At 35.6% G+C, this 16,805-nt stretch overlaps 2 protein-coding genes across 3 annotated transcripts; one reads left to right on the forward strand and one right to left on the reverse strand.

The window, feature by feature from the left end:
• Positions 1-3,431: 3,431 nt before the first annotated feature.
• LOC132171241 (putative NAD(P)H dehydrogenase (quinone) FQR1-like 1) lies at positions 3,432-6,393 on the forward strand. Its single transcript, XM_059582509.2, has 4 exons — positions 3,432-3,540; positions 4,728-4,821; positions 5,539-5,804; positions 6,014-6,393. Exons 1-4 carry the CDS (start codon positions 3,518-3,520, stop codon positions 6,243-6,245), a joined length of 615 nt encoding a protein of 204 aa, XP_059438492.1. The 5' UTR covers positions 3,432-3,517; the 3' UTR covers positions 6,246-6,393.
• Positions 6,394-11,143: 4,750 nt separating this feature from the next.
• On the reverse strand, positions 11,144-14,128 carry LOC132170969 (transcription factor bHLH112). 2 transcript variants are annotated; one of them, XM_059582138.2, is made up of 7 exons: positions 13,608-14,128; positions 12,738-13,371; positions 12,412-12,522; positions 12,256-12,321; positions 12,068-12,127; positions 11,926-11,976; positions 11,144-11,836 (listed from the first exon to the last, which is right to left on the reverse strand). In XM_059582138.2, the coding sequence occupies exons 1-7, from the start codon at positions 13,964-13,966 to the stop codon at positions 11,684-11,686; spliced, it is 1,434 nt and encodes a 477-aa protein (XP_059438121.1). In that variant the 5' UTR covers positions 13,967-14,128; the 3' UTR covers positions 11,144-11,683. The 2 variants fall into 2 exon arrangements, with proteins under 2 accessions (XP_059438121.1, XP_059438120.1); XM_059582137.2 differs by having other exon boundaries at positions 12,062-12,127; positions 13,608-14,126.
• Positions 14,129-16,805: the final 2,677 nt, after the last annotated feature.

Consider the following 16,805-nt stretch of genomic DNA (forward strand, 5'->3'; position numbering starts at 1 on the left):
GGGATACCTTTATCTAACTTGGCAGATGGGGGGATCGGTTGTGGTATGTTCCATCGGGATGCAAGTTGATCCGGGTTCCTGGATTAGGAGTAACTGTGGGCTTGGTTAGCCGGCCTCTTCCTGATCTTGGTTCATTACGCTATAGGCAGGCCTTAGAGGCCCATCGGTGATCAACTATTCTCATTGATTCTTAAATGCTTGATGAGTCTCCCCGTAAGGTTAACTGTAACAGACATAAAGTGATGGATATCCGACAGGGCATTCTTTTGGGTGTGACTATATATGTTGGTAGTTGACCAACAAAACCTACTTTGCGGAAAAATGAAGGGAGTTGCTACAAGAAAATGCAACCAAATCATGCATGTGCAGAGAGGTGAAGCAGTAGGCACACAAGGAGAAATTAAGCATTCATAATGCTATCCTCTCAAAGGCCAACTCAAAGCCATGATGATGGTAGAGTAGAAATTATGTTAGGGTTACCCCGAAAGAAGAGAAGGTTTCTAGTCTTTTGGTGGCCCCTCCCCCAGTTGAGAGACTCTAGCTAGGCTAAAAAGAAAAGAGAAATGGAAGAAGACATGCAAACGACGCTCCATTGGATATGGATATGATGGCAGGCAGGAGCCATTAATTGTATACGTGAAGCAACAGCTATATATATATATAGCTGTTGCTTTATATATATATTTGTTCTGCTCACTGCTTTTTGGAGCCACTTTTCAGCCTTCTGTGGGTCCATTGCCAGAAGAGAGACAAAGACAGACACTATTATTGCCATTTGCTGCCACTACCACCTCTCCACAGATCATAGAATTAGGCGTGCATAGAAGATCAATCGCCCAAAACTTGGAACAGTCGTGTGGGAATTAAGTTCCTAGAAATGTGAGTGCACCCACTGAAAAAGGCCACTTTAATTAATAGTTGACACAACCTAGATTGTGGAGGGGGAGAGAAACAAATCGAAAATCAAATTTGAGATGAGTTCTAGGCTGATTCCAAAATAATGGAGATAGTTTATGCTTTAATAAACAAGAGCTATTCCGTTTTCTGGTTGTATCAGAGTTGTTGTTTGGATCCACCGTGCACCCATTTTTTGTTTAATTTTGTTGTAATCCCTTTTTCCTTTCCATACATCATTTTTTTTAAAAAAAAAAAAAAAAAAACTAAAAAAAAAAAAAAAGAAGAGATATTTTGACTATATGGTTATGGTTATGAGTCTTTAATAAGGGCAAAGTTATCATCAGTAGTGCGTAAATGGGATGCAGCGTGGAGAGTTATGGTATAATAAGAGAAGCACGCTTGAGGACAAAGGCCATTGATGCCAATGCCACCTTATAGGCATCCAACAAAGATAAAGCATGGCATAATTGATCAAGTTTTGCAGACCAGACCCCCACGGCCATGTGACTTTTTTCACCTATTCATATCAATATTATTTCCCGTCTCCCCCAACGGCAACACATTTAAAACATTATAAGTATTGAATGACTTGGACCTCCGGCCCCGCCCTCTTTTCAGCAATGAATAATAGCTCATTTAATTCCCATAAATCCTCGTCTATTTACAAGTAGAACTCTCAACTTTTACCTTTGAAGAAAAAAGTCACATGGGTCACGAAGTAAATCCCCTTTTAAACGGTCAGTTATGTGAGGAAATCGAGACAAGTGACCCATTGTCGAAGTGGCCTGGAGAGACAAAAGATTATAATATATACCATTACCAACACCACTGCTGATTGTCCCATTATAATTATATGGATCGGGTCGTACTTTTCATGGATAATAATTGTATTTGTCTATTTATTGCCTTTGGGGTGAAAATGTCATATGATGTTACATAGCAACCCCATAAAGTTAAGGGAAAATACATTTTACCCTGGGGCATGTTGGGGTGAAAATGTCATGTAAGTTCCATATAGAAAGAGGGAAAAAAGGACTTATAAAGAGACTTTTTTCCTTTTAAGAGACCCCATCGGATCTACTCATAGACAACTCACCACTAGAGGCCTGGAATCCCCTAAAGTCATTCTTGTTCTGTCTTCTAAAAACTTGAAGTTGAAAATTTTGTGATTTGTATAATAATCAACAAATATAGAACAATTTGTTAAAAGAAAAGAGAAAAAAAAAATTACAAATATGCACCGGAGTTCAATGTAACAATTGAGTTTTTGACAATTACATGCTTTTGATAGAATTGCTCTGACGAGGGCAAAAAATTTCGCAAATCTAGAACCAAAACAGCAGCAAATCAACACAATATCATTAGTCACACTAGCATTAAAGCAATCATGATCAGCAATGACCAAAACAAGCAAATCAAAAAGCACAAATGCATTCAGACCAGCACTCATTAGGACCAATCGAAGGTGGAATAAGATCCTTAAGTTTGAAAAAAAAAAAAAAAAAAAAAAAAACACACAAAACACAAAACCAAGAAAAACAACAAGGACTCACAACCCAAAAGGCGGTGGTTTTGGGCGGTGGCCTTTGTGGTAGCATTTGGCGGAGGAGGCGGTGGCTTGTTTAGCGGTAGATCCGGTGGGTTGAAAGGGGAAGATCTAGTGTCAAGCCTCTTAATTTTTTGTCAATAGGTTTGTTTAGTATGTAAGATCCAATTTTTTCCATCTACATTGTATTTAGTGTTTTCAATTAACATGTCAGTCTCTTATTGGACACTGTAAAAGATGGGTTTTAGACCATCCTCGGACCGAAGGTATTCTTTTAATAAATATGAGGTGAACTAAAGAGTAATAGTTCAAATTTAAGAATAGGATCGATCCTCTCCATTTCAAATGAAATGGAGAAGAGTAATCTTATGGTCAAGATTAGATTTCACTATCTAATCATGATCCATATATATTGCTACAAGTTGAATATGTTGACACTTTATCTAAAAAATTTAAATGACATGACATCATGTACGTACACAGTTAAATGCAACAAAACAAAATCTTAACTATGAAATCACTACTCTCCATTTCAAGTGAGAAGATCTTAAATCTTGAACTCGGGATTTTCTTAATACCATGTTGAATTACCAATTATCTTAAAAAGTAAAGTTACTAAAAAATAACAAATTTAATCATTTAATTAATATTCTAATACAGTTAATCAAAATAGCGAGAAAGAAAGAGAAGAACAAAGAGCAAAAGATTAAGGTTTAAAAAAGAAGTTACTAAAATAGTAAGTAGCACATACCAGTTATTAAAACTTTGGGATCAAAAGCTAACAACTCACAACTAACTAAATTATTGGGGAAAATTATGATGGGCATGATATTAACAACTCCATAACATGTAGTACAATTCTAGGTAGAAGAACCCCACTAATGATGCAATTAACCCTCATTGAGTAGGACTAATCAAAGCCGCTAAAACAAGTGACAGCATTATTATAAATAAGGGTCCTCATTCATCCTTCCTTAATTCACTCCAGCACCTTTTTTCACTTCAAAGCACACAACAAAAGACACATACAGACAGATAGACAGACAGACAGACAGAGATTGAAAGAATCCATCAATGGCTACCAAACTCTACATTGTGTAAGCACCTCGATCGATCTCTGTCTCTCTCCCTCTCTTGTTCTCTTTTGTCTTGTCTTTGTTCGCTATTCTTTGCTTTGGTCGTGCTTAATTGGTTTCTTCATTTGGGTTATCTTTTCTGTTAGTGCATGGAATATAATTATGATAATTAAACCAATCATTTTCGAGCCCCTCTCTACATTTGAATTCTGGGTTTTTCTAGTTACGTGCAAATATATATCATGTTTGCTTTCAGAAAACGTTCGCATGCATTTGTGCCATGATTTTTTTTTTTTTTTTTTTTTAAACGGTGTTTTTTAGGTTATTGATCGATCGTCGTTCGGACTTTTATCTCCCTCATTAACTCATAGGTCGTTCGTAGAGGTTATTTGAAATCCTATTTTGGTCTGTTTGGTTTATTGGGAAAATTAAGGAGAATTATTACCTATTACACTTGGGGAGAAATTTAACGATGTTTAATTTATATTTTAGGAAATTATTTCCTGGATTTTTATTTTTTATTTATTTTTAATAATATTGGGTGTAGAAACAAAGGAAGCCAAATTAAAGAATCACAATCCAAGATTTCTTCTTTACAATGCCAAACCCAATTCTTTAGTACTTTTAATCAAAGAACAATGTAGTATAGTGTGATAAATCACATAATAACCTCGTCAAAAATTAAGGACAATCACTAAATATATAATATATCTATCTCGAAAATAACAGATTTATAGTCATGGTGGCATATATGTAGTTAATTTCCTAGCTAGAGTTGGCTGCCTAAATATTTTTTGGAAGATCCCTCTTGTTTTTCCCAATATTTTTGGCATTCTTGGCGGATGCCAACTAAGATTCCATTTTCGTTCTTTATATTTGTATATATGTTGCCCTTTGAATACAAAAGGTTATTAGTAAAAGAAGGGATTCGTGCTCAATGTAAAGACATTATGGTATGATCGAGCTATCAACAAATGAAGAAAAAGTGATTGTGAAACGCGAACTAACTTTTGAAATCATCGTCATCTGAAAGAGAAATGGAGGACCATCAGACCATGCCTTTTTATATCTTGTGGTCCCTGGAATTCCCACCGTCGATTCACTACTGAGATTAATTAGTTCATCATTATTAGAAAATTAAGTCAATTTTGTTTTACAGCCGGATTCTGCGGTTGATTTAATTGAAACTTTCCTGATGCATGGTACAGTTACTATTCCACCTATGGACACGTTGAAAAGCTGGCGGAACAGATAAAGAAAGGAGCTGAATCCCTCGAAGGAGTAGAAGTAAAACTATGGCAGGTATATTGTGATTGTCTCTCTAATTGTCATTGCCTTTTCTAGGTTTTTATTTTATAGAATTGTCGCAGTTTGGATGAATATTGATCGAGGATATGAAGTAAATTAATTAGTCGAATAATCTTTCTGTCTAGTACTATTACTTTTCTTAAAGTATGTTGATTGTGTGCTGTGATTTCTTGCGTAATTACGAATATATGTAAAGTTTACATATCAATCTCCCGAAGTTAGCTGCTAAATTGGTAGAATTGTTCAGATTATCGTGTTAATAAAAGTTGGTACCAAAAACCCGACAATGGCCTAAGAATCGCCTTCTAGTGAGAGACTTACAAGAAAATAAGAGGGTTAGAACGGTTCGCTAGAGAGATCTAATGAAGCTACTCCAACGCCCAAATTAAGTAGGGTGAAATAAAAGAGTAATCAGGTAAAATAAGGCTAAGAATTGAATGGCATACCTTTGGAACTCGCCCTAGACTTCTTATATAGGCCAACCTTAATCTAGGGTTTAGGGGGAATTAATTGGGCTTTCAGGCCCTTTTCAGTTTTTAGGGTCAGTCGGTTTGTTGGCATGTGGGCCCTCCAATAATAATATAAAAAAGTTCATGTTGAGATCCATAGGAAAATGTTTTTGAGTCTTGTAATGTGTTTGGTTCTTCTACAAAGATTAAAATTCGGTTACTTGATAAAATATGTCTCTGGCATGGCACCTTTAATTTCCAGGTACCTGAGACATTGCCTAATGAAGTTCTTGAGAAGATGAATGCACCACCAAAGAGTGATGTACCTGTCATCATCAATCCTAATGAGCTTGCTGAAGCTGATGGACTACTTTTTGGTTTCCCCACTAGATTTGGAATGATGGCTGCTCAATTTAAAGCTTTTCTAGATTCAACTGGAATGCTATGGAGAACTCAACAGCTTGCAGGCAAGCCTGCAGGAATTTTCTACAGCACTGGATCCCAAGGAGGTGGACAAGAGACCACTCCGTGAGTTTTAATTTCAAGAAGTTTTTCATAGGTTTCTTCTCACAAAAAATGTTATTTAGTAGACTGTTATACGACTGTCATACAATTAGAATGACAAAATAGTGAAAAATGAAATTCAGGCAATAATGTTATATAGCTTCTTCTCACACATTTTTAAGAAGTTAACTAAGTGTTTAAGTTTTCTCATTTTTCATTGGAAAACTATGCAGATTGACAGCCATTACTCAGCTTGTTCACCATGGAATGATCTTTGTGCCCATAGGGTATACATTTGGAGCTGGCATGTTTGAGATGGAGAAGGTGAGAGGTGGCAGCCCCTATGGTGCAGGCACTTATGCTGGGGATGGATCGAGGCAGCCTTCTGAACTAGAATTGGACCTGGCTTTCCACCACGGCAAATATTTTGCTGGTTTTGCAAAGAAGCTCAAGGGAACCGCTTGATTTCAATTCGTTCACCATATATATATAGAAACAACTTCATCTTTATATATACTTGCAACAATATTATTATAAATCCATCTCAGAAGCTTATATATATATATCAGAAATACTTCCCGGTTGCTTTCTTCTAATAATAAGTATAATTATATGCTTTGCTGATGATCATTTTGTTATCACATATTGTTCTTTCTTCAAGAAAGTGGTTCTCATTATAGTTTGTCCGGATCCACACTTTAATTTTTATATTAATTAGCATTAATTTATCACAGTTTAATCACCAAGAAGCTAAGAGGGATCAAATAAATTGTAAAAGATCCTAATCCAGCCAAGAGGGACTTCTCTCATGCATAAGAATTTCTATCAAAATCTACTTACTTGTGAAGAGATAGTTGTATGGCCAATATATATGTCCTGCAATGTCAACTTAATATTAAATAACCATTTATCCTAAACTTTAATCTAATAAGAATTGATGAATTTAATAATTTAATTTATATTTTAAAACTCTCATTCACGTGTGGTCTCAAATGCTTAAATTCTCCCTTTATGAGTAAGGCCTAACAAACAGAATATTTATAAAAATTGAAATGTGAGTTAAATAATCATGAAGATCGACAATGTTCGAACTGAAGACCTTAATTTGCTCGATACCATGTGCCTAACATAAAAGAAAAAAATAGTAATTCCAACATTTCCTTAGGTTTTTGGCCTAGAGCTGTACAACAGTAGAATCAAAAGTTCGATTATTATAGACACCCCCCCCCCCCCCCCCTCCCAAAAAAAAAGTGTAATTAGCACAATGTGCTCCTTATGCAACAAGCTCGTATAATTAAGGATCTTCATCATGATTGAATTGATCGACCTGCATTCATTTTAAAACAACACCCCCCCCCCCCCCCCCCCCCCCCAAAAAAAAAAAAAAAAAGTGTAAGTAGCACAATGTGCTCCTTATGCAACAAGCTCATATAATTAAGGATCTTCATCATGATCGAATTGATCGACCTGCATTCATTTTAAAACACCTGGAGATAAACGTAATTAATTCATGTAATTAATGCATGAAGAAGAGATTATTTTGTTTTTCGATCTGTGTATACATTTGGCTTCTACAAATGGGAATATGGGATTGGTTAGAATATGTGATACAGAAGAGTATATGATTATCTCTCGATCCCTATTATGTGGTTACTTTTATCGTTTCGAAAGAAAAATAAAATAAAATAAAAGATAGTGGTGATACTGTAAATAAGCAAAGGGTGCAAGGCTTAGGGCCCAATTGATACTTAAAAGGCTTAGTACTCACTAGAAACGTCAAAAAGCTTAAGAGCCTTCACAATCAAAAGTCCCTAGATGACAGTTAAACAAGAAGGTCATGACTCATGATAAAAGAGCAAGAGGGATCGAGTCACTAACTAAAATAAGACAAGAAATCCTGCCTTAAACTCAATTTATTTTTTTTTCTTAATCTCTCTAAATTCTTTATTGACTTAAATTGTTAAACATTTGACGCTCTCTATCGGCCTCCAGCCGGCTTTACTCTGATGATTGTTTCTTATCTTGCAAGTGATGGGTCATCAAGAAGTTTGGCAGTGTGAAAATTTACATTATGTAATTGGCGTCGTCGGAAAGAAACGATGTTACTCATTTCTCCGAATGGGTTTCCTCCCCCTTCAGAACTAAATTAACCCACTAAAGATCAATGCAAATCGGTGCGGCCTCCATCTAGGGCATAGTGGATCTGCATCCATCTATCCTAGGTAGATCCGGGTTCACCACCACTGAATTTACTGGCTATGTTTAACTTTTATCTCTTCCTAATTAACCTCTTCTATTTTTTTGGCCACTTAGAGCAAAACCCATTTCCCTTCGTTTGAGATGCAAGTTGTTCTAGCCCACATTCAAATCAAAGCTTGCCCACAATGAGATGAATGGAATAAATAATCATCATGATGGGTCATTCACAATCCTTCATAGCAATGATGGAAACTTAAAATGGTTAAAAAAGAAGAAGATAACTTTTTAAGCCAGGAATTAAATTAACTCACTTAATTTCAACGAGCTTTACTTGTTTTCGTGCCTTTTTTTATTATTATTTTTGTATCTTAATTACTATAGTATTATTAATTATGCATATATAGCGATCTAAACTATATATATATAATCATGGACAATTTTTTCAAGCGTTTGACAACCCAAAAGAGAGAGAATTTGTTAGTGTCAAAGCTTGCCGTCCTGGCCATATAGGAATCGAAATTATTTTTCTGAAGGGCTTAATTAAGCCATGTGTTTTATTGTACGTATGGCTTCCAACATTTGATTCTAAAGGGACAGAAAGAAAGAACCCTTTTAATTAATTCAACGAAAACTTGTAGCTGAAGACAATAATAGAGTTCTCTTTGATTAGCCAAAACAGGAAAAAGAAAATCTGCTATCAAATAAGTAGCTGCTGGAAGCATACAATACTTTCATAATTAACATCACACAATGATGCTTAAATGCTTAGATGCTTTTCCCCTTTGGCTCCTTTTATGTGTCTCTACTTTTTATTAAGTAACCATACTCTTGGGGAAAATAAGAAATAAATTCGATCCATCGAGTACTCAAAGAGAGCAAGAGGTACTGATCCCGATGCTTGAAGGGTGTGGTATAATACCCATTGGCCGATCAATTCAAAAGTCACCAAAAGATGATAAAGCGGGCGCCAAGAGATACCAATCAACATGATTTCAAAAATTAAAGTACTTTTGTGATGATTAGTCACTTGTCATAGGGATTCGTCAACTTTAAGCTTCTTCGATCGGATTTTATATACTTGATTATACGTAGGCTCTTGATCAGCTCATCCATTAATTTTCAATATATTTATAAGCTTTATAGTGAAAAGGTTTCAATATATATATATATATATATAAAATTTATATCTTGGGTTTTGATTTAGAGTTATTTAAAAAGAGCTTAAAACATATTCCGGGTTAGACATAAATTTCCTTCAACCCACTCTAATAAACGCAACATATTTGGGTTCTCTAAAAACCAATGTTTAAGTCCCTATGTTAGTAAAAGAAGAGTTGATGACTGTTAAGAATGTTTAAAAAAAAAAAAACATGTATCTCTCACATATTAGAAAACACTTAGCATTTGTTAGAATGAGTTGAAGAAAATTTATGTTTAGACGGGATTCAATGTCTGCTAATAGAAGCAATGAATTATTGAAGTTGTTCTTTAAAGTTGTCTCTTAAATGGCAGATAGATAAATATGCTCTTCATATTAATTGTTGCTAACGAGATCAATGCTTGGGAAGTTGTTCTTTAAAGTTGTCTCTTAACTGGCAGATAGATAAATATGCTCCTCATATTGTTGCTAACTAGCTAGATCAATGCTTGGGAATTAGGTGTGGAACAGCTCAAATGCCTGGGATTTATCCGTACTATTAGCACACGTCATTAATCCAGTGATTAGCTGTCGATCTACATGTACAAAGTTTTTCCTGGTTATTAAAACAAATCTCTTAAAGTTTTACTTTCAGATTATTAAAATATAGTAATAATTGTTGTTTAATTCCCCATGTTGGACAAATTAGTGGAAGCAACTAGCACCCGATTCTAACATGAAGCATGAAATAAATGAATAAAACATGCATTATGCATAGTGTGATAAACTGTATCTTTTTAAATCGTTTTAATTAGTAATATCAATGGCTTATCTTTTCCCTTAAATTTGAATGGAGGATAACAATGCAAATATGGTAAAATTAGAGCATCTATTGGTTTTTTAGGAAAAATACTTAAAACTCTTATTTTACACTTTATATATAATCCGTTGTTTAACAAACCTTAATCTATTCATCAAGATCACAAAGTTGTTATATATAAAGTTTCACCAAATATATATATAAGTGAAAATGAATGGAGTCTCATCAAGATCGATGAGACACCAACGTTGGTGTAATAGTTTCTCCCATAGAAAATTATCCTCTAAAAATGATGAACAACTGGATTTGAATTGAAATAAGGAAGTAATTAAACAATACCGTTGAGTCTTTGTTTGTTATAATTGTAGGTTAATTCCTCACAAAACAAACCATAGGGGGCCCTTACATAATCATGCTGGACAAAGTTGTAACAAACTTCACTTTGAAGTCATTCTGCATATTAATTAACACACTAAACATGATAATGATTCGTAAGACCTTCCACATTGAACAAGTTTTAGAAGTCAAAAGGGCCAATTTTAGCTTATTAGAAAAGAGAGTCAACCAAAAGGGTTTGGCTTACATCCTGCTATTCAATAAATAAATATTTCCCATAAATAAATAAACATTTGGAGATGTCCTAATTATTCATATTCAATAGCAGAAGAAATGTCATGTTACTAAATAACAGGAGGCAAGTCAAACTCCAACTGTAATACTAACGTGACAGTAAAAATTAGCTTTCAGATTAATATTGATTTTCAGTATCACATTGTTCTAATTATATATAACAATCATCTAGCAGCCTAATAAATAGAATTAGATAAATTATCTTTGAGAGAGAGAGAAAGAGAGTGGCCATTCGATATATAGAAAGCATGAGGCTTGCTTGCCACGTATTTATATGGCCACAAGGCACAAACGCGTATACACATGGGCACGCGCGCATGCAAATCTCACTGTGAGAGAGCAAATTATCATTTATCAGAAACCCTAAAAAAGCAGGAACAGTGGGCCGCCCTTTGCCTTTCTGACTTCCACTACGACATTCCAAACATATAAACAAATGAAAAAGTTGAAGAAGGAAAAAAAAAAAAACCCAATCAAACAAGCTCCACTCACTCCTATTCTTGAATAAGAATTCATCAATACAATAATCTCCTTTAATTTATTTCTTCTCCTTTTTTTTTTTTTTTTTTCTTCTTCTTCTTTAACATAAAATAAAAGGTGGTGCCAGCTCTACTAGGCATTCAACAACAGGAACAAAAGGCCCTTTAAAGCCCCCCCTCCTGCTAAATTCAGCTCGATCTTATCAACAACAACAGCAATTTATGTCTAAACTAGTGTCAACTTCCGCTGAATTTAGCAGCTGTTCCTGCTCCTAACCCACCTGAAATCTAATTATAATTAAGTAATTAATTAATTAATTAATAGTACTACTACAACATGGCCTATATTCTCTTCCAGAGGCTTCTAATCATTTGCTAGCCTCTGCAGCTGGCCCAGCATTGCCTGTCGTCCCGTCTTTGAAGGGTCACTTCCCCTTTATCTTCTTTCTCTCCTTTTCACCCTTTTAGCTTTTCCTCATGACTGCTACAGCACATCAATTGTAGCTTCTACGTTTTCCAATTTTTCTTTTCTAAAATTTAAAATTATCATCTCTAAAACTTGGCTGAACTTGTTCTTACTATATACTATTTTTTTGTTTGGTATATAGAACATATATTTTTGCCTCCTTTCTCTTCTCTACCTGAATGTTCCTCCAAATGTCGGCGTCCAAAAATCAGCTGTTGTCTCGTTTGCGACAGGATATGTGCTTGAAATCGGAACCAGACAGAGTCCTCGGCTTCTTAGATCTTGTTTTGCTCCTTCCGTGTCCTGCTGCAGTTTCTCAGAACCCTGCAATGAATGTGAACAGAACCCTTTAATATTGTTTAACTAAGAATTAATGAAAAGAAAAAAACATGAATGAAAAAGTTTATTTGTACCTGCTGGTGCTGAATTTGAGTTCCATTTTTCATATATGGAGTGCTTAAAACCTGAAATCAAAAACACAAACATGTGTTTAGGGTTCCTTTATATGTATATTTTGTTAAGGAGGAAGAAGAAGATAATGGAACGTACACTGACTTGATCATGGAGGAACTTGATGTATTCAATAGCTTCGTGGAGAACGGAGGCTGTATCAGTCTGAAAGAAAGAATATATGAATCAAGGTGATGAGAATATAGCTTGCATTTATTTATTTCATAAAAGTAAAGTTGTCTTTCTGATTGTACTCTTTCACCAAGCAGTAGAGGAAAATTCCAAAAATTCACCTTTCCGAAAGGTGAAACCAGTTGCTGGAGTGCAGTTATTCGGTCCCCTAGCTTCTCTTTCCGGACCTGACAGAAAACGCTATATGTTCTCAACCATTTCTTTAATCAAAAAAAAAAAAAAAAAAAAAAACATATATATGTGAACTATAATAAAACCTTAAAAGTTGGTAACGGCGATGGGGTTTCAATTCTAGGCCTTTTGAATACAGGTTCACTGTTGCTTTTCTTCACCACAGAAGCCGAGTCTTGAACATCATCAATGTTGGTCTGAAATTCCGATATACAAAAGTTAGTGCCGAAACCCTAGCTTTTGTTTTAACCAAAACTATTTAGCAAACAGTTATACGACGATAAAATGATACGACGGTAAAATGATATGACAGTGAAAATTAGTCATTTGAATCCGTAAAAGTTTGTAAAAAGAATAAATTAATGGTTGATTTTTAATGCCAGATGATATGCAATGTTTTGTTGATATTTACCTTTGTGGTGAGGTTGGAGCACTTGGGTTTCTCTTCAAATGTTGGCTGGAGAAGATATTGTGGTTGTGATGAAGGAAAAATTCCGGCTCGAGCATTGTCACTTAGAGCCGCCGTGGAAGCATTCCAAAAGTGTGTTTTATTGGAGAAGTGCAACCCCCAAGGCTGCTGCTTCGGCATAGAGGGAGAGAACTTAGGCCAAGAAGGCAATAATTGATGATCATTAGTGTTCGTCCCAAAGTTAGCGGCGGAAGAATAGTTCATGGACTGATTGTTGAATAGAGATTGCTGTGGTTGAGAGTCAGGATGATCAAATAAACTTTGTAAGACTGTTGAAGGGTACCCATAAGAAGAAGTACTTGAACCCACCGGAAAGCCGGCGGATAATCCCTGGCAAGTCACTGTACAATTGCCGGAGCTACTCTCTGTGTCCAAAGAAAAGTCCTGATGATTTATAGACTTAAAAGCTGCAGTGATGGATAAATCTTGATCTCCTCCACTAGAGAAATTCTTGGGGTTCCAATTCTTTTGGATTTGTGAAGAATCTACCCCTCTTTCTTCTTGGTAATTCAACCTTGAATTCATGTCTTCTTGCAGCATGGAATTATAATTGCTCTCAGCTCTCCCACTACCCCGGCTGCATAAAGATAAGATAAAAGAATTTATTTTTTTATTTTTTTTTTTACTAGATAATTAAAAGCTCAGTTGATCACATATTTGACTTCTTTCAAATGAAAAACTTTTTATCCCTTAGTGGAACCTTTAGACTGTAAGATCTTGTAGGATTTGGAGCAACCATGGTAGAAGTTTTATATTCAAAAAATCTAACACCATAATAATTATCATGACAGCAAATTAAAGCACCAAACTTACAGCAAATTAGCTGCTTGGTTCCAATCCGATGATGTTGTTGAGGATGATGAAAAGCCGAAACCCATCATTTGCAAGGTGGAATCAATCAAGATGCTACTGCTTCCACTGGCTGAATCAGCCTGCTGAGGCTTCTGCACATCTTGGAAAACCATGGAGTTATGGTCAGAAACTGAGTTCGTCTCCTCATCACATGCCACCGACGACCTTCCTCCCTTCATGTCCACCAAATCCGACCAAGCATACCCCCCCGTGTCATTAAGTGCCATGGAACACGGCGATGTGGTCCCCGGGAACGGGCTTCTCGATGTACTCATCCACCAGTTCCCCCCGCAAACACCGGAATGAAATTCCTCTGCCATGGCCTGAAAAAAGGAACACCTCGGTACTATGGTAATTAAGCCGTAAGCGTTAAATGTATTCTGTGTGTCTCGGGCTCTCTCTCTCTCTCTTTCTCAATTCTTTTGTGGGGGTGTGATTTTATATACATGAAACGGTTGGATGGGGTACGGACCGTGGAGATTTAATTACCGGAATCCGGTTGACATTTCGATGAGATGATTGGACAAATGAGAGAAAGCATTTTGAATCGAATTCTCTTTTCTTTTTGGCTTTATTTTTTTTTACATAGTACTTTTTTAAAAAAATAAATATAATATAATGTTTTTTTTTTTTTTTTTTGGGAAAAATTCTTGTTCCTTATTTATAAAGGGATATGGTATGATGATGATGGTGTTTCATCTGACTGCCACGTCATTGGTTTGGACGAATAAGGCACCTTCTTTTTTTGTAATCAAACGGATGGAATTCTTTGTTGATTATTATAATGTAAAGCGTTGGATAAACCTGAATATTTAGGACCATTTGGTACTTGATGGTCCAAATGTATGATTGTAGGAGGGTATATAGTAGGTTACGTTTCTATATTCTAATCGTGGGACGCGTCGACGCGGGGATAGAGGCGCGTGCTACCCACTTGAAATGATATTGGAATGCAACCCAAAAATAACTAGGAAAATCTAAGTAGTAGTAGGTAAAATAGTTATTATTTTTACTTTTTTTTTTTATTAATAGATTGTTTATTTTACAATCAATTTTATTTAAATATTATTTTTAATCTTTTTTATTATTTTCTTTTCTTCCTCTCTCTCTCTCATCTCTCGCCCTCTCTCTAAATTTTGGTAGTAGCCGAATACTTTAGACCCGGTCGTTTGCAATTGAGTTCTCATACGCACCACGAGCGCATCGTACCCAACCATTTGCAACCAAATTCTCATACTCATCTCAAATCTCACTTCTTCTTACAAAGCAAAGAACAAGAACAATGAAAACAAAGAGCAATTAATCACCCCTCTAAAGCACATGTGAATAGCGACGCGTGAATAATAACACTATTCAAACGTCGCTATTTTATTAATGCGGACGTTTGAATAGTAAAATGCCGCATTTTAGTAATGTTTTCCAAAAACGTCACTAATTGAGCTTTTTTTTTTTTTTTTTTTTTGGTAGTACTATTTGGGAGTAGAGACTGATGATTTTTAGGTTGAGAGAGAGAGGGAAAAAAAAAAGATTTAAAAACTTGAATATTGTGCTACAATGAATTGCCAAATGTTGCTAATCACTATAGCAAAACATGAATTTTAGTTCCTCTACAGCTAATCTGTTGGAGATGAAAATGGATTAATAATAACTAAATATAGTTATTATGAGCCCTTTAACTATTCTGTTGAAGTTGCTCTAATTAATATTTAATGTGGCCAAACATAATGTAGCCTAGGAAACTAGAGGCTCAACACATCGAAAGGAGTTTTATCTCCTTATAATTAATTATAAATTATTGCTCGTTCTAATTATTTACCCAAAAGAAAAATGTTCTTATAAGGAAAATTTGGACAAAACATAATCAATTTGATGAGCATTGGTTGGAGTTTGACATTTATGGATGGTTAAGTCACTCCCTCTTCTATTTTGAGGATGGTCGAATCAACCCTAGCTATAAACTAAGGGGTTGTTCACTCACCCCATTATTTCATATTCAAGGGTGGTCAAACCACCTCTATAACTTGTAGGAGTGATTTGATCATCCCTTCTTTTATTTGGGAGATGGTCGAATTACTCTCACAAGATATGGGAGCCAACCCATATCCCATTTTCAAGAGTGGACAAACCACCCCTACAAGCTTTGGGATGGCTCAACTCCCCTTGTTCTATTTCGAGAATAGCCGAATCACTCCAACATTTGAGTCAAGTAGTTCGTTCACCCCCTATTCCATATTCAAGGCTAGGGTTGCCGAATTAACCACCTTCACATGCTATGGAATTGGTTTCGGAACCTCCTGATTTCTTTCGGGAGTGGCCAAACCACTCTCTATGAATGGAGGGTGGTTCAGTCACCCCCTATTCTATATTCATATGCTATTAAACCATCCCCACAGGTTGTGGGAGTTCCTCCCTCCCCCCAACAAAAGGTTGTGGGGGTGATTCTGCCACCTTTATTTTATTTTGAGGGTGGTTAAACCACCATGTCGATAGAATTTTTTGATTTGGGATGCATAGTAGCTATTGTCACAATAGGGGTCCCAGATTCCGTTTTTTTTTAAAAAAAAAATTTCTTTTTTCTTTTTACATCTTTCAAAGGGGAATGAATGGAATAAAGAAAAGAAGAGAAGAGGAAAGAAAGTGTTTCAATCGTCTTATTGTTCCTAAAGCTCTGGACCTCGAATGCCCTATCACGATAGGCGTTTGATCATGAGAAACTAATTTGTTTGCTAACGTGTGAAATACCAACAAAAAATATAACTCATGTCTCAGGCAACAATAATCAGAAGGGAAAAAAAAAAAAAAGTTGAAAGAAACACTAGGATAGAGTTGGACCAATGGAATGCAATAAACATGCCCCTCTAACACCAAGAAATTGGCAAATTGGATCGTGGAATATATGGCGTATATGGTTCAAAGTTCCCAACACGCAAGACTCTTCTGCAACAATGAAGATATTTGTGTTTTTTATCATTTATGTTGTAAGAGGAACAAATAGACATCGATATTTTCCAATCCAAAGAGGTTGGGGAAAAATGAAGACGACAACAACATGCCAATAGGTGGGGGCTAGTCCAATATATAGCGCAGTTGACCTAGACAATTTGCTGCCTAATTTTTCCTGCAAAAGCATTGTGAATTTTCCAAATCAGGATATCCCAT

The sequence above is a fragment of the Corylus avellana genome, chromosome 1 (genome assembly GCF_965113065.1).
Source record: "Corylus avellana chromosome 1, dhCorAvel1.hap1.2, whole genome shotgun sequence".
Lineage (NCBI taxonomy): Eukaryota > Viridiplantae > Streptophyta > Magnoliopsida > Fagales > Betulaceae > Corylus > Corylus avellana.

Coding starts and splice junctions, on each gene's coding strand:
- LOC132171241 (XM_059582509.2), top strand. CDS start 3,518: ATGGCTACCAAACTCTACATTGT. Junction 4,822..5,538: donor TAGAAGTAAAACTATGGCAG/GTATATTGTGAT, acceptor TTTAATTTCCAG/GTACCTGAGACATTGCCTAA. Junction 5,805..6,013: donor GGTGGACAAGAGACCACTCC/GTGAGTTTTAAT, acceptor AAAACTATGCAG/ATTGACAGCCATTACTCAGC.
- LOC132170969 (XM_059582137.2), bottom strand. CDS start 13,966: ATGGCAGAGGAATTTCATTCCGGTGTTTGCGGGGGGAACTGGTGGATG. Junction 12,523..12,737: donor GCTCCAACCTCACCACAAAG/GTAAATATCAAC, acceptor TCGGAATTTCAG/ACCAACATTGATGATGTTCA. Junction 12,128..12,255: donor TGGTTTCACCTTTCGGAAAG/GTGAATTTTTGG, acceptor TCTTTCTTTCAG/ACTGATACAGCCTCCGTTCT.